Genomic DNA, 25,366 nt, shown 5'->3' on the forward strand with positions numbered 1-25,366 from the left:
GTAAAAACGAATCTTCATTAATGGAAATGCTACTGCTGGCAGATCCACACCTATAGCACAATCCTGTGTGTCTTCAGTCAGAAGTAGGGATGGGCGAACTCCCCCGTGCCCGCCCCGCATGCTGGACTTCTGCTGCTTGGCTGACCATGGCGGATGGGCGGGGCAAGCCGCTGGACAGTCTGCAGACACCTGGCGAGAGCTCACAGCATCCGGCTTATCCACAAGCCACCATTTTGCATAAAATCACGGATAAGCCTTTTACGGAAATTACCATTTTGCACATAAATCGTCTAATTAGACCATTTATGCTTGTAATTTTGCATAAATCGTGCTATGTAAGGCCACTATTGTGTGCAAAATGGTGATTTCTGTAAAAGGCTTACCCACGATTTTACACAAAATGGTGGCTCATGGACAAGCCAGCACTATGAGCTTGCCCATCTTGGCATGCACTGAGTCAGGCAAGCTTGGGGGTCCATGAGCTGGCATCTGGAGGGCTGAACCCGTGAAAACTTGCCGGGCTCAAGCCCCAAACCAGATCCCCCCGACATCCCTAATTAGAAGTAAGTTCTGACAGAAGTAAGTTCTGTATACATGGGATTGCAGCCTTGATTATACATCAGCTACAAAGTCTGATTCACAGGGTAATTGAGATGATAAAAGCACACTTTTCTCCATATCTGGATTCTAAAGTGGTTCCCCATAATGAAATCGGAATGGATTAAGACTAGCAGATATGAGGCACGTGAACAGCCAGCAATGCCAACCACAAGATACTTAATAATCCTGTTAAAGCAAGAGGAAAGGGTTGTTGCTGCACAGTTACAAGACCTGAGCTATTTTTACATTTACAAGACTTCCTGGGGAAACACATTCCTTATTTGTACTGCAGATCCCATAATGGAAGCAATAGGGAAAGGATGGCCTTTCTAAAAGGTCACACATTTAGCCACTAAAACTCCTAATCTGATCTTCCCTGACTCTACAGATAAAGCATAAGAAAAGCTGGGGTTTTCCATGTTTGGGTGACCAGTGGTATTTCCTTCCCAACACAAATTGGTATTAAATGGTTGCTCAGTTTAAGCAGCTGCTATTCGAAATAACCATTGCTGATTTTTTCCAATGGCCATGAGATCCACTAAAGTCCACTGACTTTGTTCAACTATTCTAGTAATATAATGCTGCATGTTTAAGTGTATTTTGCTACCTCAGTCAATAGCGATCTGGGCCCATGCAAAAGACTGTACAGATCAGCCTTCAGCAAAGCTGGTGCCCTTCAGATCTTTTAGACCTCAACTCCCATCAGTGCTGGCCAGCATGGTCAATAGTCAGGGATGATGGGAATTGTAGTCCAGAGCATTTGGAGGGCACCACGTTGGAGAAAGTTGGTGTGGAGGACAACCCCCCTGAGGGTCCGAATCCAGCCCTCCAGGCTTCCCCAGAAGGCCGTACCCCCTTCACCCAGCCACCAATAATTTCGAGGCTTCTTGGCTTTTGTGCAGTTTTCCCCCCATTCTAAAAGGCTGAAATGCCTCTTCTAAGGATGAGTTACTGCAGGAAGAGCTTTCCGCTAAAACATGCTGGTATTCTTCATATTTTTGATATTTTGGCCCCACCCCCTTTGCTTTTGGCCACATCCATTTTCCCTTTGGCCCTGCCCACAACTGGAATGTGGCCCGGAGAGCTTCCCTGAAATTGAACCTGGCTCTTGGGCTGCAAGAGGTTCCCTACCCCTGGCTTAGGGGGCTGTATGCCAGGGGGCCAGAGACAAAGGTAGGTGTCCTTTCTCTCTCTCTTTCTGCCACGCCCTTGTCTAGGTGTTACAGGCAAGGCTTTCAATGTGCAATTGTCCTGCTTTATTCACAGAATTTTATGGGAGATAAACCAGGCAATATCCACAGCCACTTGTAATGCTCCTGTGCTCTCCCAATGCTTCTTCATTTTGTTCTTATGGCAGAAGATCTGTTAAGAAAGAAAAGACAGACTAGCTGCACAATGCCTTGTGATAGTGAATGCTAGCACCACTCTGTTGGCTGAGTGTGGGTTGTTGTTAAACTGTGGGTTGTTTGTTGAACAGTAGGTTAGTGTGTTGTCTGAACCCAGGCCATTTTCCTCATGGTGCCTTCTTAACCATGCAGTGTGGCTTATTTTTCTTGAACAAGACACCTTGAGAACTCATGGTTTGTTGTTGGGTTGTTCAGGGTGGTTAACAAGCCACACTGCGTGGTTAACAAACCACCCTGCGGAAAATGTCCTGGGTTCAGACAACATGCTAATCCATGGTTCAACAAACAACCCATGGTTCAACAACCCACACTCAACCACTGAGTGTGGGTTAGCATGTTGTGTGAACAACTCTTTCTGTCTCTTTCTATCTCTCCCTCTTCCTCCCCACCCAGCAGGCTGCCAGAGCAGAGACTGATCCTCTCACCATAGATGTGAACTGATCACCTGAGGAGGGCTATTGAAATTAGGCCGAGGGCTAGAGGTTGCCTGTGCTCACCTTTTTGCAGATGCAAGCCCCACTAAGGCCTGTACGCCTATACACACTGAGTTAGAAGTAAGTCACATTGAGCTCAATGGGACTTATTTCAGAGTAGACATTGATAGGATTGTGCAGTAATTTAACTAAAGTTGCAAAGCAGCAGTGCTTGGAAGTATAACAGGGGTATATTATAATATAATATATATTATAAAGTATAGCAGGGGTAGGCCGCTTGGTGCCATCCACATGTTTTGCACTACAGCTCCCATCAGCCCCAGCCAACATGGTCAATGTTAAGGGATTATGGGAGTTGTAGGCCAAAACATCTGGAAGGTACCAGGTTGCCTACCGTGATGTATACCAACTTAAATAGATTTGCCATTTCCATAGTAAACTCCAAGTATAAGTATTTTTGCATCTAGGGTTATTTTATATAAAAGCCAACTCATATTTTCCCCCTCTCGGTAGTTCCAGCAAGTTCTGCTGTTTCAAATTTGTTTCAGGGTTTTGGTATGGATCTGCTGGGACATTTTTTTAATTGAAAATAACTAAATGAATAACGTCATGCAGGCATTTAAATCTTAAATTAGCAAAGTTCTTTGGATGAAGACATGACCATGATTCAAGAAATTGAATCCTGAATATACACACAGATAATGAATATTTTGGTTGAGCCGAGACAATTTAAATTTTATTTATTTATTTATTTCATTTCTATACCGCCCAATAGCCGAAGCTCTCTTAAACTCCTTTATTGGTGAATGGATGTCAATGACTACCACTTACCACATATAATTTGTATTACAGATGTCTGAGCAATTCAGTCGCGTCAGTAGGGATGTCAGAGAATTCCGCCATGGATTCCAGTGAGGCCGGATTCTAAAGAATCTGTGGCGGAACAGCCTCCCGCCCCCTGCCCCCCCCGTGAAATCCCCCCACGAAGGAACTTACCTGAGGCGGATGTGGCGGCGGCAGCTCCGGAGGCGGCTTGTCTCCCAGCTGGCCGTGGCTGGGCTGCTGCGGCCACCATTTGCATCCTTGCAGCCGTGATAGGCTACGTAAGTATTTACGTAGCCTATCACGGTAAAGGCAGTCATGCAAATGGTAAAGGTAAAGGCAGCCACCATTTGCAGCCGCAGCAGCCTGGCCGCGGCCAGAACTCCGGCTGTGGATGGCCCTGGCCGGCGGCTCTGCAGAGCTGCCGCGGAGCAGAGCCGGCCAAGGAGGATTCCGGGGGAAGGGACGGAGCACCTCCCTTCCACCGCGAATGCCCCTGCGCGGAGCCAGGTAAGGGATTCATACATCCCTAGTCGTCAGTCATTCCTACATGGGATGGCCTGACCCACCCCTCGGAGACCTAACATGCAGATCAGAATTTAATTGGCCACCAGATTTTGCACTTCTCTGTGGGTTGCGACACAGGAATATAAACATTTCAAAATACACATATGTATTTTGAGAAAAATATGCATTTGAATAAGTATTTTGAGAGAATTAAAAAACACTGCGTAGTAATGCAGAAACAGAACAGAATTATGGGTAAAAACATGTGAAAATGGCACAGATTTATCTTCCCAGCAGCCCTTCACATTTTGTAGATGGGACACAGAGGGTAGTACCCAATGTTAGTCATATGTAGAGTAAAAAGTAAAAGGTAAAGGTGTCCCCAACCAGTCGTGTCCGACTCTAGGGTGTGGTGCTCATCTCCATTTCTAAGCTGAAGAGCCAGCGCTGTCCGAAGACGCTTCCGTGGTCATGTGGCCGGCATGACTGAACACCGAGGTGCACGGATTGCTGTTACCTTTCCCGCTGAAGCGGTACCTATTTATCTACTTGCAATTTCTTGCTTTCGAACTGCTAGGTTGGCAGAAGCTGGGACTGAAGACGGGAGCTCACTCAGTCACGCAGCACTCGGGTCTCGAACTGCTGTCCTGCTGACCTTCTGGTCTGCAGTTCAGCATCTTAACCACTAAGCCACCGCGGCCGAAGATAGTCACAACTAACTTAACTCCCATTCATTTCAATGGGTCTACTCTATGTAGGACTAACATTGGATACTACGCAGAAACACAATGATGAATGAGACAGAAAGAGAAACAAACCTTTCTCAAAAGCCAAGTGTGGAATGCCTCTCTCCTTGTCTTAGAATCACAGTTGTTAGAGGGGGCCATGTACACCTTCTAGTCCTCCAAACCCCAGATTAAGTTCTCAGTACAGGATATCCAGGATTACAGCATCTCCAACAGATGGCTGTCCAGCCATCTCCACTGAAGGCAAGCATCAAAAACAGCTGTTTTGGCCAGAATTTGCTTCTTATTACTGTTTAAAAATGCTATTGTGTGTGTTAATCCTTTGATTCCTTGGATATTTCCAGAATATTTGGGAAATATCCATGTCATGGGTAAAAATCCGACACAGATTTAGGGCAGCAGTCTTACACACCAGCCTTCCCCAAGCTGGTGCCCTCCAGATATTTTGGACTACAACTCCAGGCATTCCTGATCATTGGCCATGCTAACTGGGGCTCATGGGCGCTGAAGTGCAAAACATCTGGAGGGTACCAGGTTAGGGGAGAATGCTATTCACATTACCTAGGAGTAAGTCCCATTCAACCCAGTGGGTCTTACTTCTGAGTAGACATGTATAGGATTTCACTGTGAGTGCACTTAAGCCTAAAGAAATCAAAGGAATGAAGCACATTTAACTTGTTCGGCTGGACTCTTCACTTGCAACTGTATTTGATTCTCCAAGGCAGTACAAAGAAATGGACAAATCTGACATAACGTAGATCTGCTTCCAGGTTTTCCTTTTATAATCCCAGGGACATGTGGTGTCTATTGTGAAGCATCATCTGGGAATGCAAGTGTGGGTGGAAACATCCTTAGTGGCAAACGACCACAATATTACTGCAAAATTAAAGAAACATCTGAGCAGCTATTCCAAATAAATGGAGCGGGATTACTGGAACACCACAAGGTATTTTACTGCTTTGTTCCCACAGGGAAAATATGATAGCTAAAAGTAGCCTCTCTCACTGTGGAAATTAAGCTGTATTTTTTTCTCCCAGTAAGAACCATAATTATTTCTTTAATTATAACACACACACACTCCCACAGAAATAAAATACAGTCTTTCTGGTTATTTCCATAAGATAGCACACAAATGCAAATACTGTAATAATAGTTTGTGACAATGCTACCTAATTTGACTCTCAGTTTTTTTCAGTCAAAATGGCTTCCCGCCCACAGCACCCTTTCTTGTCTTAAGCATGTGGCCTTTCAGAAGTGGATGTTTTGAAAGCTCCTTGCAAGCCAGAGCATGGATTTGGTTTCTACAGGAGCAAGTCACCCGTGCCAAGAGAATGGCTGCAAAAAACAGGCCCCAAATAGCAATCTTCAGCAGTGCTCCAAAAACAGTGAGTGGACAGAAGTGGGAAGGAAAGCCCATACAAAACTAAACTGGGAAAGACACTTTCATGCCAGTTTTTAAAACATCCTCTCCCCTGTGTCCGTTATATGTATGAGTTCACCAAAAGGGGGGGGGGGGAGGGGAGAAGACATTTGTCTTTAGGTAGAGCTCATGCCAAATTTCATAAAAATATCTCTCCCCACTGCATACCATACATATACAATGATCTCCGATGTTCATTTATGATTGGTTCCCATCTGTACATGACTACCTGGATCCAAAAGCACACACCAAAAAAATCTAGGAGATTTTCCATGTTTTGTTATTCATTCAAGCTCTTGCCAAAAACAAATTTCAAGAGAGGATCATTTTTCCTCCAAAAGAGAAAAGGGATAAGCAAATAAGCTCCCATGTTCTTTGTCAAAAAGTGCCAGTTAAATCCCTCATTGACTAGGAAAAGAACTTCATGTTCTAGCATCTTAGCACCACTGTGATTCACATCATATCCATGATTTCTTAATTTTAAGGACTTTGTTCAGCCAACAACTTGACTAGGAAGAAAAGGTATTCATCGCAACATCTGAGGTTTTTAAAGGGAAGCATGGAACCATTTGAAGGTTCTGCTGAAGGGGAATTATATTTCATAATAGCTCACAGGATCTTTGACAATCTAGTGTATCAATCTGTGAACCTGGCTACCTGAAGGACTGCCTACACCCATAGAAGCCTGCCTTTATGTTGAGATCAACATCAGAGGGCCTGCTCTCCAGTCCGTCATTAAAAGATGTTAGATAGATGGATACTCTGCACAGCAGGGCTTTTTCAGTGGTGGCCCTGCCTTTATGGAATTCAATCCCCCCCCCCCCCAATGTGGGTGGCTCCATCATTATGGAGCCACAAACTTTTAAAACTTCAATCTGCATTTTATTAATTCAGTCCCTAGGATTGATTTCTACTGTTGATTTTAATTAGTGTATATTTAATGTTTGAGAATCATCATCAATGTATTATTATGGTCACTGACCAGCCACTGAAAATACAAAATATGAAAACAAGCTGACAAATACACATACAAACTGCAGGTGTTTGAGGATTTTGTTATGTTTTATTTGAAAATTTTACACCACCAGGTGAGGGGGTTTATGTCCTAAAAAGGCAGTTTTAATCCGTCTGTCCGTCCTTCCGTCCACCTATCCATCCATCTATCTGTCGCTTCTCGTAGTGATTGTCACCATGGCAAACATTTTGATAATGTTTATTTGCCAGATTCCTGACACATGAAATAAATTACCCCTAAGTGGATACTGTTCTGTATTATTATAAATATATATGGCTGCATGTTGCACACAGACATGCTTAAAGCACACTTTAGAGCACATAATGTTTTACTGATGCAGTTATGAAATGTTAAGAAAAATTCCATTATGAGGGCAGCAAATCGCATTGCTTAAGGTAATACAAATCAGCCTATGCCACAGTGCTGGCATTTTATAACTTGCAGTGTTCATCAGCCAGAGGAAATGAATTGTCTGGAAATAGCACAAAATGTACAGAAACATACTGCAAATATGAAACAGCCCTAAAGCAAAATGCAATATCTCAGCCACAATATGGTCACTGCCATGGATGTGTCACCTTTGGTGCTAGAAGGAGGATGGGAAAAAGCAATGAGGGGAAGGTAATTGAGGGCTGAATCCCTACACTGACTTCCAGTCCTCTCCCAAATCCAGCACAAAAATAAGCTCCTTGTCATAACCTTATTCATTCATTCATTTATTCGTTACATCTATATCCTGCCTTTCCTCCAAGGAGCCCCAGGCAGCATACATAAGCCTCCTTTGCTCTATTTTATCCTTATAACAACCCTGTGAGGTAAGTTAGGCTGAGAGTCAGTAACTGGCCCCAAATCACCCAGTGAACTTCATGGCCAAGGGGGACTAGAACCCAGGTCTCCCAAGTCCCAGCCCAACACTGTAACCACTACACCACATTGGCTCTCCGGTTTTACCTTCAAAGCCCTCCATAGACTTGCCCCATGTAACGGAAAAGCCACCCCCCTTTATGTCTGTAGTTAGTTGTGTTATAGAAGGTGGTGTATTGTAATCTTTTATATTTTAAAAAATATTTTAAATGTGAGTAGTGAAATCTATCTATCTGTCTATCTATGTGTTTTTAGAAGCCCCTGAAGAAGGAATTGTATTTCCAAAAAGTGTTGGGCAGAATAAATATTATAGGCACCTTGAGAATTACTTCTATGTTGTTTGGGGGCTTCATCCTTCCATTCTCAGCTACCCTTTTACTGATAATCCCTCCCCTGCATGCCCCCCCCCAGCTATGGGGCTTTTCTAGTTCTGTAGCCATGGGTGGGGGTGGGATTATCAGTAAAATCATGGCTGGGGAGGGAGGGATTAAATATCCCCTCCCTGCATGGGTGTCCAAATAAAAATTGGATCCTCCAACTGTTAAGAAAGAAAACTGGAAGTGTGGGGGAAGGAAAGATGTAGCCGCTAGCTACCTCTTTAATATAATGTGCAGTTCAGCCTTCCCCATGCTGGCAAGGAATGCTGGAAGTTGCAGTTCAACACATCTGGAAGGTCCCAGTTTGGGGAAGGTTGGTGTAGTTTCATCCTGAGTTGTCAAAGGAGCAGGGTGGCGTAGCCAATGTGGGAAGCGTTCCCAAGCTCTACAGCAGCAGGAATGTCCTGTTACTTTCTCTTTTTTTGACAAGTTGTGCAACTGACCTTTAAATGCATATAAACTGAGGTGGGCCATGTTTCAGTGTTTATTTTCTAGAAAGGGAGCCATTTTAGTTTGTGGTAGACAAAACAGCAGGGACCTGTGGCGCTTTAAAGACTTAACATGCATCTGAAGAACAGTTAGACCATGCTAGGTGCACAAGATCTCAGACTGCAGCAGACGCTACAAGCAGAAAGGAGCAATGGCTGCTCTCTCCTGAAAAGGTAAAACCTACCAGAATAAAAAGAGTAAACCGAAATTTCAATAGGTAGTCATTTGCCCCCTTTCAGGGTGCTACAATGTATTTATTTACTATTCATATCCCAGCCTTCCTTCACCAGAGCCTAGAGCTAAACCTAATATGGGATGACTAGGTTGAGACCTAGTTAGAGATAACAATGTAACAGTGTCACATATCTTCAGATGAGGTAATTTGAAGGACACCATCTTATTGTTCCTCCAATGATTTCCAGTTGTTTCCAGGTCAGCTTCATCAGCTTCAGCCTGGCACTGAATCTGCAGTCACTAACATTTCAGATGTGCCTCCAATCTTCACTTTATAAAGACATGCAGTTAACGTCTCTTCTCAATTCCTACAATACCCTGCTATCTATTTCTAACATATTGCACATGAAATCCTTACTGCAAACTAAAAACTTAGTGGAAATTGACTAGCTGTGCTAGAAATTCTGATGAAGGTTTGATTTCTACTTACTGCTGTTTTGGCAGATGAATTTACAAGAAGAAGAAAGGAGGGGGAGAAGAGCAGGAACAATTTTCAAAGCATGTTAATTTCATATGTGTTCAGTTCATAAATCTATTTAATTCCATTTCTGTATTATTGTGTGATTTTTTTTTTAAAAAGTCCACAAACAATTCATATATAAATACGTAGTTTTGAACATATTTTTGTAAAAAATATGCATTTATAGACATATTTGATCTGTGCGCCTTTCTAAATGAATTTTATCCTAACATATGCATTTTAAAACCTATTTTCGTATATTTTTTGACCCATGAACTGCATCACAAAATTCAGAGGAGTGTTAAATCTGAAGGATAATTAGGTTCCAATCTAACATTTGTCTGGGACATGGATGGGAAACCTCTTTCAGCCCGCAAGTCAGATTGAGTTCTGGAGAAGCTTTCAGGGGCCATATTCCAGTGGTGGGCAGGGCTGAAGGCAAAAAGGGTGGGGCAATATGCAAAAATACTAACAAATTACAGCTTAAAGCTCTTGCTACCACCAACTCAACCTTAGGAGAGACATTTCAATGTTTTCAAATGGGAGGAAAACTGCACAAAAGTCAGAAACCACCAAATGAACGGTGGGGGAAAGGGAGCGAAGCCTGGAGAAGGGGTCAGGGCCTTCTGGGAAACCCCAAAGGTCCTGACTGAGCCCCCAGGAGAGCTGGATTTGGCCCCTGGGCCTGAGGTTCCCCCACCCCTGTTCCTGCAGGAGCAGATCAGATTAGTTTGTCTTGGAACTTACAAAAACTAAATCCCTCAAGCATCCCTACCCTTACTCAGTTGAGGCTGGTGACTCCAATTTTGGTGGGGCTCGAAATCCATTATTGATTTCAGTCAGAACCAGCCAGAACTCTAAAGGATCTATCCAAGGTGCTATCCAACCCTAACCCCAAAATAGGTTCAGCATCTTAGATAGCTTCTTGAGAGTTCTGGCTGATTCTGACGGAAACTCAGAGTGGATTCATGGCCCCACTGAAACCAGAGCCACCAGCCTCCATTGCTTCACGTTCCAGAACTTAAACAAGGAAGAGACTAGATAGTAGACAATGTACCCAATAATATGGGCCTTTCCCCATAGAACAGGGTGCACAACCTGCAGCCCCAAGGCCTTAACTCTGCTTCCCCCGTGGAGCTGCCCGTCTTCACCTCCATCTCCATGAATCGAGACCATTCTTTTCCCACGGCTGCTCCAAGCAAGGAAGTGGCTATCTGTAGATGCATCACTGGGGCTGGGGGGCTGAAGAGGAGGCTCTCCACTCCTCCCCCAGAGATCCTCATATACAGATCGCTCTTTCCTTGCTGGAAACAGTGATCTGTATCAGGATCACTGGGGGAAGGGTGCGTGTGGAGAGAAGGCTCCACTTCCTCCCCAGCTAGCAGTGAGGAAAACACCATCTATATCAGAATCCCTGGGATATGTGTACATATGTGTATGCGAATCTATGCATGAATGTGTGTGTGCCCCTCAACCCAAAAGCCAGCCATCAAGGCCAAAACGTTTGTAAACTATGGGATATCATAGCTACGGATGCATGAGAATTTCATTTTTGCTCGCAAAACATGTGAGCACACCCTGTTCAAAGCCCCGAGCATGAGCATTTGTCCGATGATAATATTTGCAAATTGTCAAACACACATTTGCATTTGTCTCATTCTTGATCCCCAATTGAATTTGTGCAAATTTCCTCATTTGCGCAAATTCCCTCAGAGGATTCAACCAGCCCCGCTTTAGTCTATGGAGGAAATCTGCACAAATTAGGAAATCTGTGCAAATTTGGGGAGATTTGCACAAATCTCCCATTTGAATGCTGTCCAATTTGTGCAAGTTTCCTGTTTGCGCAAAGCGAGCAGTAATTGCAAATGTGAATGGGAATTGGCATGAGATGAGTGGTGAGAAGTGTTTGGAGAATCCTAGTGATCTTGAATATCACTCGTTTGCCCATCCCTAATCATAGCCACGCCTGAATCAGTTGTCAGTTTTTAAAAGATCTTCCAACAAAGGTTTTGTACTGGAAGATTAACCATCCCCTGATTCCCCCCCCCCAGGAATGCTTCACTGTTCTATTCATCATACTGTCACCCCATCCCAGCCTCTCCAGCCTGGTGCCCTCCAGATGTGTTGGATTGAAACTCTCATCATCCATAGCCAGCATGGAGTGCCAACAGGGGTTCCAATGCACACGCAGAACTCCTGTGTGAGTGGAGGCCTCCATGTTGACTTCAATGTCAGGGGTAGTTTTGTGGATACACAGGTAAAGAGGAAGTTCCTGCTTATGCAGACAACCCATGGCACGCTAAGGTTCAACGAAGGACTCGTTTAGGGCACATGGATTTAAGGCTGGATTTAAACAAAGTAGAAACCTACCATTTATACATTCTTTCCACTTTTACTATGTATTTTTCAGAGTTTACAATGTTACCAGCCTTCCAACAATCCAAAACATACATGTGGTGGTAGAAAGGTTGGGAGTAAATGGGATGAGGCTTTTCTGCTGAGCTAATCACATGGAACAGTGCCTCTGTTTGGTTATATAAGTTTATAATGGGAATGATGTCATCTCAGCAGAGGCAGAAATACTGCTAAAAAGCAATTCATCATTTCAAAGTTATATAAGTGATTGAAAACATACATGTAATTCTCCTCTGAAAGAGATTTGAAACGATTGTCATGAACCTTGTCCATGAGGAGACCTCAGATGATACGCCTACTCCTGCCCCAAGCAGGCATGCTGGAGAGCCTTCTGAGCCCACAAGGTGGCTTAGGGTATGAAGTACTCATCTCGTCCTTGGCTGGGTTGTGGTCAGCTGCCCACCTTGTCTTGTCTTTGTTGCTCTGGTCTTGGGCTGCCTTCATACTGTACAGGGTCAGTCGGACAGGAGCCATCTTGCCTGCTGTCTGGGATGGCTTCATCTTGCTCTAGGTTTCTGGCTGTGGAGATTGTAAAAGCTCCATGCTCTGAGCCTCTGCCATCCTGCTGTGGTTACGGCTGGTCATTCTCTCTTCCTCCATTCTCTGTCTGCTCACTGTCTCTCTCTCCTTTTTCTCATAGTGTTCTAAAAATCCTCTGGAGTTGCACTGGGCTGCCAAAACTCTGCTGCCAACATTCCCATGTCACTTCTGGCCTAGATCTATTTACAGTCAACTACTTCACAATGCTGCAGAGCCAATAGAGGGCTTCTGGCTTCTGATAACGATTAATATTGTGGTCTTACTTTAGATAACAATGATGTCTTTTCACCTTGTATTTCAGATAACCTAGATGGTGATGATTGACAGGATCATGGGAGGTTAACAGCTGAGCTACCATATTGCCTACAGTGCCTTTCCAGAACCAAGAGGCTACGAAAAAGGTAATTGGAGGATGGGATCAGTGGATTGGTTTGCTGTGGGACCTATACATAAATAAGCACTGATGTGGGAAAAGTTCATAAAAATTGGTATATGGACCAGTTATGAGCTTATTCTGAAACTTTTGCAGGGAAGTACAAGCTGGGTTTAGAAGAGGCAGAGGAACTAGAGATCAAATCGCCAACATTCGCTGCATCATGGAGAAAGCAAGAGAATTCCAGAAAAACGTCTATTTCTGCTTCATTGACTACGCTAAAGCCTTTGATTGTGTGGATCACAACAAACTGTGGCAAATTCTTAAAGTGATGGGAGTACCAGACCACCTTACCTGTCTCCTGAGAAACCTGTACGAGGGTCAAGAAGCAACAGTAAGAACCAGACATGGAACAACCGAGTGGTTCAAAATTGGGAAAGGAGTACGACAAGGCTGCATATTGTCACCCTGCTTATTTAACTTATATGCAGAGTACATCATGAGAAATGCCGGGTTGGATGAATCAGAGGTCGGAATTAAGATTGCAGGGAGAATTATCAACAACCTCCGATATGCAGACGATACCACCCTAATGGCAGAAAGCGAAGAGGATCTCAAGAGCCTCTTGTTGAGGGTGAAAGAGGAGAGTGCAAAAGCTGGTTTGAAACTCAACATTAAAAAAACTAAGATGATGGCATCTGGCCCCATCACTTCCTGGCATATAGAAGGGGAAGAAATGGAAGCAGTGACAGATTTTACTTTCTGGGGCTCCAAGATCACCGCAGACGGTGACTGTAGCCATGAAATTAAAAGACGCTTGCTCCTTGGGAGGAAAGCTATGGCCAACCTAGACAGCATAGTAAGAAGCAGAGACATCACCTTGCCGACTAAGGTCCATCTAATCAAAGCTATGGTTTTCCCAGTAGTAATGTATGGCTGTGAGAGCTGGACTATAAGGAAGGCTGAGCGCCGAAGAATTGATGCTTTCGAACTGTGGTGCTGGAGAAGACTCTTACGAGTGCCCTGGACTGCAAGGAGGTCAAATCAGTCCATCCTAAAGGAAATCAACCCTGACTGCTCATTGGAAGGACAGATAATGAAGCTGAAGCTCCAATATTTTGGCCACCTAATGCGAAGAGAAAACTCCCTGGAAAAGACCCTGATGCTGGGAAAGACTGAAGGCAAAAGGAGAAGGGGACGGCAGAGGATGAGATGGCTAGATAGCATCACGGATGCAATGAATATGAACTTGAGCACGCTCCGGGAGAGAGCGCAGGACAGGAAGGCCTGGCGTGCTATGGTCCATGGGGTCACGAAGAGTCGGACATGACTGAACGACTGAACAACAACAACAACAACTGTGATTGAGTGGATGATATTTATTTATGGATGCTTTTCTATTCACATAAGTTCTCAGAGTTTTTGTACATGAGGCTTCTTAACCCACTACATCTGTGTCCGGGTTCTTTGCAGAATTAAAATTGGATGTCTACACACAGGTTTCTTCCTATCTGTACCTTCCACTACATAACCTCTAGGTTGCATTCTGGTATAGTGGAACAAAGTGGAATAAAGCAACTACACTGGTGGAGAGTTGTGCTTTGTTTTGTAATTCCAAAAGAGAGTGCATTTTACCCGCCCCCAGAAAGACTGGGAAAGTGGTCAGAAAGCACAGGAGAAACACTGAAGATTGACAACATCATCTAAAGCACCAGTAAACTTCCTTGACTAGGGAGGGGAATGCTGAGTGCACACTGAAAGCCTCGTCTGGAAAAGCTCTCGAACTGGAGAACAGTAATCAAATCTAAACAGAAATTAAATGTAAAACAATAATTCAGGCAAAGTAACAACAAAACATTATAACCACCAGAGGAAATGAACCTATTTCCAATGTTCTTGAAGGTGTTTAAACTCTGCTGCTGTTGCTGCAGATGGTTTGTGCGAGTCAAGCTGGTTTTAGAATTAGGCTGAGACCTACCTACATATTGTACTTGTTATTATTGTTGTTTATTTGTTTTTATTTGTAATGGCCTATAGCTATAGACAATAAAGCTAATACAAATGAACCAACCTGAACAGTTCTGTTACAAATCTCTCTAATTTAAAGACAATACAACTTCCTGTTTGTTTGTTTGTTTTTAAAAGTTAACAGCATTGGCCAAGGACCAGACTTTGCACGTCTCAAGGGCTAAGGCACGCCACAAGTGCAAAGTTGCCACCAAAAAGACTCTGTTCAATGCTGAGGACAATCTAACCTCTGATAGAGGCAAAACCTGCCACAAAACCTTTGTTCATTAAAGTGTTAGACTTTAATGAACAAAGGGGGGAGAAGATGTTCCTTCAAATTCAAGAGAGGAGGGTTTTCCCTCAAGGTAAGAATCATCACTTTTAATTTAGTCCAGTAATGGAGTCGAGCCATCTTAATATGTAAAGAAATAAGTAAAAAGCCGAACTGAATCTGACAGTGACCCGTCCATGACAAAGGAGCCAAAATTGGATCGCTCATTCATGGATCACTGCTATTCTGCTCAGAATGAAAGATCAATTTGAGGGTGCAGCCCACAATATATGCTGGGTAAGACACACATTGGGACTGGCCCATGATCATCATAGAGCCCATAAACCTCTGAGGCTTGCCTATTAAAATGGCCTCACCATGGAAATTGAAATCTCCAGGAATAGTAAAACTGGGGGACCTTGGGGTTTTCAAATGACGTCCCTCACAAACTGAAAGCATGCATATGGGGTTTGTCAAGTCATATCAAGTAGCCCTGCTTCTGACATGCACTGTAGCTGCACTCCCCCACCAGCCATGTGTTCGGTGGCTGTGTGACATATGTGCAGGGAGCATAGGGCTCCTTCAAGTGAGGAGAATTACTCATATATATTGGTATGCACATAGGACCCATTCAAATGGCAGCTGAAGATGTGGTCTGCAGGAGCATGTGGGCCTGTGTTGGCAATTGGGAGGGGGGCGCTACTCAGCGCAACCTTTCTCACATGCTTCCAACATGTAAGGAGAGCTGTGAAAACCTCTTTCAATGGTACATCTGAGTAGGGATGCTGAGAATTTTGTTCAGTCCTCATTCTGAAGTGAACTACCTTGATGACTCACCTCCTGGACTAAGGTCCAGAGTATAATGCTGTTATCCTTCAGATTTCGCATTTCTGTGAATGTTGAGATGAAGTCCTCTGCTCAAAAAATGTACCCAAAATGTGTATTTAAGGATAAAATACATTTAGAGATGAGTGCTTTGAGAGAAAATCTATTTAGAATGTATATGTTGGGAGGAAACATATTTAAATATGAATTTTCATACAGTTTGTTGTTATGAAGGTGGCAATGGAATAGACGAATGAATGAATGAATGAATGCAAAATTATTCCGGACTAGAAAAAGACCGAACTATCCATCTGTACATCTGAGACAACTTCCAACAGCTCAGTCAGGGATATGCTATAAATATATTAATTTAGTTGGTCTAAACAACGTCATGACCCAGAGGACAAATTCTTAAGTCTTAGATGACAGTACAGCTGCCTCTTGCATTATGCTAGGTGGGCTTTTAGCAACACATTGGGGACTTTCCTTTGGAATCACGCTTGCCTTACAATGTCTGAAAAATTATAGTATTCTGTTGCCACTCCTAGGATGAACAAATATCAATGTTTGTAGTCCGTTGTTTTAAAATCCTCTCAGTTTTTAAGACAAAGTACCAGAGGTCCAAATTATCAGGTTGGATTTAACTGACAGTTGCAGGGCCAGGTTTTCAACCCCACTACTGAAAATTTGTAAGAAAAGAAGAGAGGATCATCTTCAGTGCATGTTCATTTTTATTGATTTACTACTTTAGTGTATCAGCTCTCAAAAAGCTTGCCTGAAAGCCACCCCTTCAGAAGCACAGGTCTCTAATCCCTGTTGTGTGAAGGATGGCTTTGTTTATTCAATAGTGAGGACAAAGCACTCTGCATATACTCAGAGTGCCTTCTAAGTTACAGAGCTGAGGTCTGGCACTGAAAAGCAGCTGCAGAGTTGAGCCCCTGCTGAACTAAGCTCTTTGCTACCCTCACACAATACATCAGAGGTGGGCAACCTAAGACCCTAGGGTTAATTTCAAAAGCCCTCTGCAAGTTTGCAGGATGGGGAGGAAGAAAAAGAAGAATGAGGGAGGGAGGGAAAGAAAGAGAGTAGGGAGTATCGAAAGAAAGAAAGAAAGAAAGAAAGAAAGAAAGAAAGAAAGAAAAGGGTGGCAGGGAGAGTGAGAAAGAAGTGAGTGGAAGAGAGAAAGGGAGTGCTAAAAAGAGAAAGGAAAGGGTGGCAGAGAGAGAGTGAAACAGAAAGAAGGGGTGGCAGAGAGAGAGAGGTGAGTGTCAGAAAAAGAGAAAGGAAAGAATGGCACAGAGAGGGGGAGAGAGAGGGGGGGAGAGGGAGAGAGAGAGAGAGAGAGAGAAGGGGTGGTCCTGCCCACTGCCGCTTCAGCGCCATCCACTACTGGCATATAGTCCCTGACAGATTATCCCTGAGGGAATGTGGCCCTCGGCAGAAAAAAGGTTCCCCACCCTTGTGCTATTCATAAATACTCTTATCACCAGCAAAGCTGCATATCCCCCCCATGCAATAGAAAGCAATGCCAGATTCAGCTCTTACAACCCTCTTTGTGCTATACATTGCAAACAGAAAGCAGCTGTTTTTATGAGACAAGTAATCTAACTTGAAATTCAGAAACAAAATAATAGCAGACCTGGCTTCCTAAACATTTGGCGAGAAATCCGAAGTGGGTGGCATATCTATTAACAGCTCTTAAACCATCCATCTTGAACAGGGAACAGGGGCCCCTGAAACACCAGCCTCAGCAGATCTGAGAGCCAGGTGGGTACTGAGGGAATAAAGTGAGTCTACATTTATTAGATGATGTCATGTCATGCATTGTAATATATCTTCATTAGATATTAAATGCATTACACATTTGGAAAACGTATTACTGTAGCTGGGCTCCAGTCTTGAGAATACAGCCCAATAGAGTTAAGTGGTTACAGTGTAGTTAGTAAAGAGTAATGAAGTTATCTCATTAAAATTCCTCCTAAAATTTAGAAGGAGGCCTAATCCTCCAGCCATTTTGTGAAATAGCCCTTTTCTGTTGTTAAAAGGAACAATGTTGAATGTCAGGGTAAGTAAATGCCACATCACTCCAGAAAGAAATCTTCTATAAGGAATATACAGATGTGACAACTATGCAACAACTTTTCACTAATTCTATGTTCAAAAAAGGATGCTCACAAAATGCCAGTGGATATACATAGGGCCCAAGTATGGGCGGGGAAAGGGTCCACTTTATCGAGGACCAGAAATCCGGAAGCGGGAGGAGAGCAGTCCAGGGTGCAACCCCATTACCATGAGGGGGAAAACCTGATGTTAAACTGTAGATCGTGCTTGAGGAACAGATTCCCTGTTTCTATGTCTATGTCCAGTGGAGGCTGGTGGCTCTGATTTCAGTGGGGCTGTGAATCCATTCTGGGTTTCAGTCAGAACCAGCCAGAACTTTAAAGGAGCTATCCAATGTGCTGAACCCTCCCCCCAAAATAGGTTCAACAACTTGGACAGCTCCTTTAAAATTCTGGCTGGTTCTGACTGAAACCCTGGATTCATAGCCCCACTGAAATCAGAGCCACCAGCCTCCACTGCTATTGTCCAGATCTTGTGAGTGTGCCAGATGTTGTGCTGGAGCCAATCAGAAGGAGTGGCACAGCAGAACAAGCAACATTCTGAACAGCAAGTTGCTGGTCCTGGCCCTTCTCTGGAATAGAGCGAGTCTGCTTGTGCAGTTCAACTGGGACTTGTGGGGTGAAAGACAGAGATATGTGCTTCCCTCAGGGTCAAACTCTCTCAAGAATAATCAGTCCCAGAGTTCCTTGTGCCTAGGCAAAACAGAGAGGACAGCTGGTGGGTGGAACAAAGCACCGTAATAATCAAGGATATTGATCCTACGGACAATGTGGGCCAGTGCTGCTTGTAGAATTTACAGGCCCAACATATTTGTGAGTAAGGGTGCAATCCTATTCATGTTTAGGCAGGATAAAGTCCTACAAGTCCCAGTATTCCCAGCCATGCTGGCTTGGAGATGCTGGGACTTGCAGGATTTTTTTCTGTCTAAACATGCATAGGATTGTGCCCTAAATGCTTCATTCAAATGCACGTCCAGTTTGAATATAAAGAACCATAAGAAGGGAGAGCCTTGAAGTTGTCCATCAGGAGTCAGCACCCAGACAGCAGACTGAGCAAGGCACACAGGTCACCTGGTCATAGTCTTTCCCACTATGCCGAGATGTACTATATTTCTATTTCAATTACAGAAAATAATTACTATAACTTAAATAGAAATACAATTATTTCTACACTTGCATCTATACATGTAAATAAGCTCATGCACATTTGTGTCATCTTTTATCCACTTTTCAGGTGATGCATTTCCTCTCTCTTTTTTTGGAAATGCATAAATGGCCACCCTACAGGGAAAAGGCCATGCTTGCAATCCTTCTCCCTTGACCTGTAATTTTTTATGTGCAGGCATTTTTCTCCTTTCTGAAGTGATATGACCTAGACCACAGATTACCTATGACCTGCTGTTTCTGAGAACTAAGCTACAAGGAGAAAAGAATTTTGTGGAATGCATTCTTCATAATGAGATAGTTTTGTTTCTTTAAATGTTAACATCAGACCTCGATGTATTACAGTGACTTGGGCAGCATGGAACAGCATAATTGCAAGGGTATTTTTCATTTGTTCTCCAGGCATGAAAGAAGCAAAGTGTCACTCACCTGCTCAGGGTATTTACTGCCAACTATTTCTGCAACAGTGTTAAAGGAATTGGCTTGCGGATAGGTTTTGGCTCCCATCTTCAGAGTCACAACGACCTTGGTGCCCCGAGAAGACATTCGAGCCATCAGTTCAGCATCTTCCACTGAAATGCAGGCCGTGGGAATCCTGGGTACATCAGATTTGTACCACTGTATTCCAGTGTGGGGGCTGTACAGAACAACAACAAAAACAAAGAGGTTATACAGTAGTAGGGATGCTTGAGGGTTTCATTCGGGCCACATTTCAAAGCAAACCGACCTCGTCTGCATCTCCCAGAGTAATGTGTGGATTGGAACACATTAATCCTTTAAACTTCACAGTTCTACAGACTTTGCAATGCAGCTCTCAGCCCCCCCCCAAAGTACCAAAATGCATATAAAACACTAATTTTAAACTAAAGCACCTTTATAAATGTGTATTTTTGAGAGAAAATACATTTAAAATGCATATTTTGTTAGAAAATACATTCAAAGATATGTACTTAAATTCATATTTAAAGATGAATTTTCATGCAGATCTATTTATTTTAAATCACAAATTAATGCAGAACTGGGACAGAAAGGACTTATGGATGGACCTGCGAAGAGCTGGAATGGACTGGAAATAGACTGCTGTATTGCTATGCAGTACATGACCCACGTAGCTCTGTAGGTGATTTTAATGACTGGGGTGGAATCTGCGCTGGAGCCCCTTTTGTTTCTGAGGCACTACTGTGCCAGTATTTTTTCCCCCCAAACACAATAGCTGCCCTGTGGTCACATGTTAATGCAGGGGCAGGGAACCTTTGCCCCATTGGCCTAATATGGCCTTGTGGAGGTTCCCAATCTGGCCTGCAGAGGACTGGTCACCCACCCCATTCTGGATGACTGCTGCTGTGTTAATGAATACAGCACAGTATCCATTGTGTTTATGATGTGATCAAGTGCCCCGTACCAATGCATAGTGTTGTAATTAAGGGAGAAGTGGGAGTTTTGAATGTCATGTGCCACAAGCCACAGTGTAGCACTACCATTGCAGAAGTGGGAGGTCACACTGCTGTTTCGGGTTGCTTTCCCCCCCATAAAGCCTGGCAAGTGCACACGCAGCTGTGCAGCAGTATTTGTTTTAAAATAAAGGTTGTGGGGTTATTCATAGCTGTGCAGCTCTGTACGTGTACATTGAAAAATAGCGACCAATATTTTTTTTTATAATGACCAACTAACCACATCAGCCATCGAAGAAGAGGAAATGGAGAACAACTGATGGATTTCCTGCCTGGAATAATTTCCCCCTTCCTGAGGTCAACGGAGACGGTTGGCGGAAATGGTGCAAAGCAGGTTCTACTGCTTTGAAGGAACACCCACCAGTAAGAGTTACAATATCTCTAGATTGGAACACACATAACTCAGTAGCACATGCAAGCCATGATCACTGGAGGAAAAAATCATAAATACGGTCTGGGAAAAAAACCCAGAATAATGAGGGAGAAATAGCATCAGGACAACAGGTTGGAGAGTGTGCCAGGTGCTGCAAAAGTGAGCCAGACATTACAGTACCAAGATAAAGTGCTAGCAGATTGGCCCTGGGTTTGCTGTAAGATCATGTTTTGTGCAATGTTTAAACCTAAATGCATTAATCTGTTCAACTGAGTCATTTATTGATAGGCAATATGAATAGCTCCACAGCTGATGCCATTGGTTTACTTTATCAATGTCTTGTGCTACACTGTGCTCCCCCACAAGCTCATCAGGCTCTTTAATGAGACAATCAAGTAACAGTGGAAAAGCTACCTGAATGTAACGAGCTTCTGGGGTGCATCCTAGGATAAGCATTCAGTGACCAACAGGGCTGTAGCCAGAGTGGAGCCCACTGTAGCACTGATGTGCAACACAAACCTTAAAAAAAAATTTTTTTTAAGGATTTGTAAATTGAGACACTTCCACTGAAAGAATGAGGCCACCTTTTTAGAACTGAAAAAAATGGCAAACAAAGAATCAACGGCAGCTCATGCCTCCCCCCCCAACAAATGTGGTAGTTTCCATACAGTGCTTAGAGGACACGCCAGTCAAGAAGCTAGACAAGAACTTTACTGACTCTCTCCCGCAAGAACAGAACAGTAACAGGAATTTCCTGACTCTACCCAGACACAACTAATTCCAGTGCCACCCAGTGATTAAACTGTAGAATGACACTGTCCACATTGTAGTTCTTCAACATCTGCTCAGCTCTGTCCACCCAAGCCTGTTCCTGGTGGAGTTTTCAGGATCACTCTTACCTTTGTTAAGCTTAAATTATCCTGAAAAAAAGAAATCCCCCTTCAGCTACCATGACTGAGCATAACCCAGGACTTAAAGGGATAACTGATTTGTTTATATTTATTTATATATTGAGATTTGTATACAGATATGAATTACAAATTGGTTTTAAAAAGGCTTCTGCAATTATGAAATATCTGTTCTTACTCACTTTATTCATTTCTGACACTAACAATTCATAGACAGTAATAGTGCAATCGTATTCCTGTCTTCCCAGAAGTAAGCCCCACTGAGTTCAATGGGACTTACTCCAAGATAGGTATATATAGCAGGGGTAGGGAACCTGTGGTTCTCCAGATGTTGTTGGACTACAACTCCCATCATCTCTAACAATTAGCCATGTTGGATGGGGCTGATGGGAGTTGGGGTCCAGCAACATCTGGAGGGCTACAGGTTGCCCACCCCTGGTGTATAGAGCTGAAGCCTAAAAATACATATAAACACATTGACTTGGAGAGAGGTTAGGAAAGAATCTGTTGGTCATTATGAGAAATAACTGACTGGACACCCCACCCCAAATGTGGCAGCCCCACTAGTGAGGAAAGTTGGCAACAACACCAGATAGCAAAGATTGCCTCAAATGTACAGCTCCCAAAGATTGCCTCAGATGTACAGCCCAGATGTACTGGGCTCTGTCCTGACTAATGCTCCTGACTAACATGCCTCTTCATGGCCTGTGACACAATTAAATCTTAGCTAAGTTACCTATTTCCTTATTTAAATTTGATTTGATCCCTACACATGGTAAATTCAACAGGTGTGCCATTATTTGATTATTACGAGTTTATCAATTAGCTCTTGGAACAAAACCAAACTTAGATCTTGGGATGATAATTCAGAAATAAACAGTATTTTCTCAAATTGCAATTATTATGTAACACTACAACTTAACAATGTAATAGCAAGTTTCGGTTTCTCCTGAGAGAGAAGTTGTGTATTTATTGCTGGCCTGCCAACCTCTACAGTACGATGAAGCAGAGCAAGAGCATCTAGCTAAAACACTGAAAATGGATGAGGATGTTGTTTCTTAGCTTTTTAGCCATTCATTGCTGGATCTCAGAATCCTAACCTTGAAATCTTCTATTAAGAGAAATATTGATGTATTGAAATAAATATTTATATGCTGCTTTTCAGACCACAAAGCCACTCACAAACATGATGAAATAAAATATCCCTTTCAAATGGAAGAGAAACCCTTTCTTGAAAGTCCATTATAATCTTCAGCTCATGTTCCTTCGTCCCAAATCAAAGAATAAAGAATTTCTGTACACAGCAGCATCTTAATGCTACACATTATGTTGGATTTTTTTTATTTTTTTAACTAACTTTTTTCCATTTATTTGTCTTGTAACACACACTTTCACACCAGTGGGACTCTGCTTTTAACCTCTACTGAGTAGAGGAGCAGGCACAGGCTAGTCTAGAACAATCACAAAGCTAGACACAAAAAGGGAAAAGAGGCTATGGAAGGACAAGACTCTCCAGTGGTGGTGACCTGCAAGGTGTGTGCAATGTTTGTTTTCTTGCCTGAGAACAACATGGCCTACACCTGCAACAAGTGCAAGTTGATCACGCTGCTGGAAGAAAAAGTAAGTGGACTGGAGTGGCGACTGTCAACCCTCCGGGGGATAAAAGAACACGAAGAGTTCTTGGACAGAATGGGGGAACTACAGCAGCAAAGGGAAGACCAGAAGCTTGAAGAGCAACAGCAAGATGAGGCAGTGGGAAATGCTAAGGTGAAGAAAAATGGAGTAGAGGATACTCCTTGAAAAAGGGTGACAGCTAGGAGAAGAAGAACTAGACGCCACTCTGCACCAATGGAAGCAGTGGAGCTGTGGAATCGATTCCAGGTACTTGCGGATGAGACTGGAGGACAGCCTGCAGAGGAAGAATCACAGGGGAACCTGCATGAGAGTGAGCAAGAGGCTGAAGGTCAGTCAAACAGAGGCGATGAAACCCAGGCTTACAAGAAGAAGAAGAGAAGAGTGGTAGTAGTGGGAGACTCCTTGCTGCATGGGATCAAGACCCAAGTATGTCGCGAAGACCCGTGGACTCACCAGGTATGTAGTCTCCCGGGAGGACAGATTAGAGACGTGACTGAAAGGTTGCCTGCACTCATAAAGCCCACTGACAGGTATCCCTTTCTTCTCATCCATGTGGGAACAAATGATACCGCCAAGCGGAGCTATGAAGAGATCACGTCAGACTTTGAAGCTTTGGGAAGGAAACTCAAGAACTTTGGGGCCCAGATAGTTTTCTCATCCATCCTTCCAGTAGTTAGAAGAGGGATAGAAAGGGAACGAAAAATACTCTGGGTGAATGACAGGCTACGAAGGTGGTGCTGACGAGAGAGATTTGGATTCTGGGACCACGGGCTATACTTCCTGGAAGATGGGCTGTTGGCTAGGGATGGGTTGCACCTCACAAAGGATGGGAAGAATGTGTTTGGCCACAGCATGAAGAACTTCATCAGAAGGGCTTTAAACTGAATCCTACGGGGAAGGGAGATGTAAAGGGGTAACAATGGATGTAGGCGCATGCACTGCAACGGAGAGAACAGCTCTGGTAGCGCCCAATAATAGTCTTCAAACACATGTAGGAAGAAAGCCAGACTATGAAGCACATGGTCTTCGATGTCTATATACTAATGCCCGGAGTATGGGAAACAAACAGAACGAACTTGAACTCTTAATACAAGAGGGAAATTATGACTTGATAGGTATAACAGAGACTTGGTGGGATGACTCTCATGACTGGAATACAGCAATTGAAGGATATAACTTGTTCAAAAAGAACAGGAGGAACAGAAAGGGAGGTGGGGTTGCACTGTATGTGAAAAATACTTATCTCTGCACAGAAATACAGGAGGAGGAGCTTGGTAGCCCCATCGAGAGCATCTGGGTTGAAATAAATGGAGCAAAGAATAAAAGGAACCTGGTGGTCGGAGTCTACTACCAGCCACCCAATCAAGGAGAAGACAAGGATGAAACTTTTGAAAAGCAAATAGCCAATGTTTCAAGGAAGCATGATGTACTTGTAATGGGGGACTTCAATTTCCCCGATATTTGTTGGGAGACAAATTCTGCAAAACATGGCCCCTCCAGGAAATTCCTGACTTGTGTGGCGGATAACTTCCTCCTACAGAAAGTAGAGGAAGGAACCAGAGGATCAGCTATCCTTGACTTGATCCTAACCAACAGAGATGACTTAGTGGATAAAGTAGCAGTTACAGGAACTCTGGGGGAAAGCGACCATGTTGTACTTGAGTTCTTGGTTCTAAGGGAAGCAAAAGCTGAGTGTAGTCAAACGCGTACCCTGGATTTTAGGAAAGCTGATTTTAATAAACTCAGAACAATTATCAGTAAGGTCCCATGGCAAGCGACGCTAACGAGAAAAGGAGTCCAAGATGGGTGGGAGCTTTTAAAAAAGGAAATTCTCAAGGCACAATCACAAACAATTCCAACAAGAAGAAAAGGTGGAAGACAACAGAAGAAGCCAATGTGGCTTCACAAAA

The 25,366-nt window shown here is 43.4% G+C and overlaps 1 protein-coding gene across 3 annotated transcripts in view; it reads right to left on the reverse strand.

Moving 5' to 3' along the window:
- Nucleotides 1-25,366, reverse strand: part of CPQ (carboxypeptidase Q) — a 265,330-nt gene that overhangs the window by 154,696 nt on the left and 85,268 nt on the right. For all 3 annotated transcript variants that reach the window (XM_084848003.1, XM_084848005.1, XM_084848004.1), the window contains one exon: nt 19,519-19,726. In XM_084848003.1, coding sequence (XP_084704129.1) covers nt 19,519-19,726 — 208 coding nt within the window. The remainder of the gene's footprint in view (nt 1-19,518; nt 19,727-25,366) is intronic.

Source organism: Heloderma suspectum, chromosome 4 (genome assembly GCF_057233095.1).
Source record: "Heloderma suspectum isolate Gila_16-S chromosome 4, 16-S_ref, whole genome shotgun sequence".
Lineage (NCBI taxonomy): Eukaryota > Metazoa > Chordata > Lepidosauria > Squamata > Helodermatidae > Heloderma > Heloderma suspectum.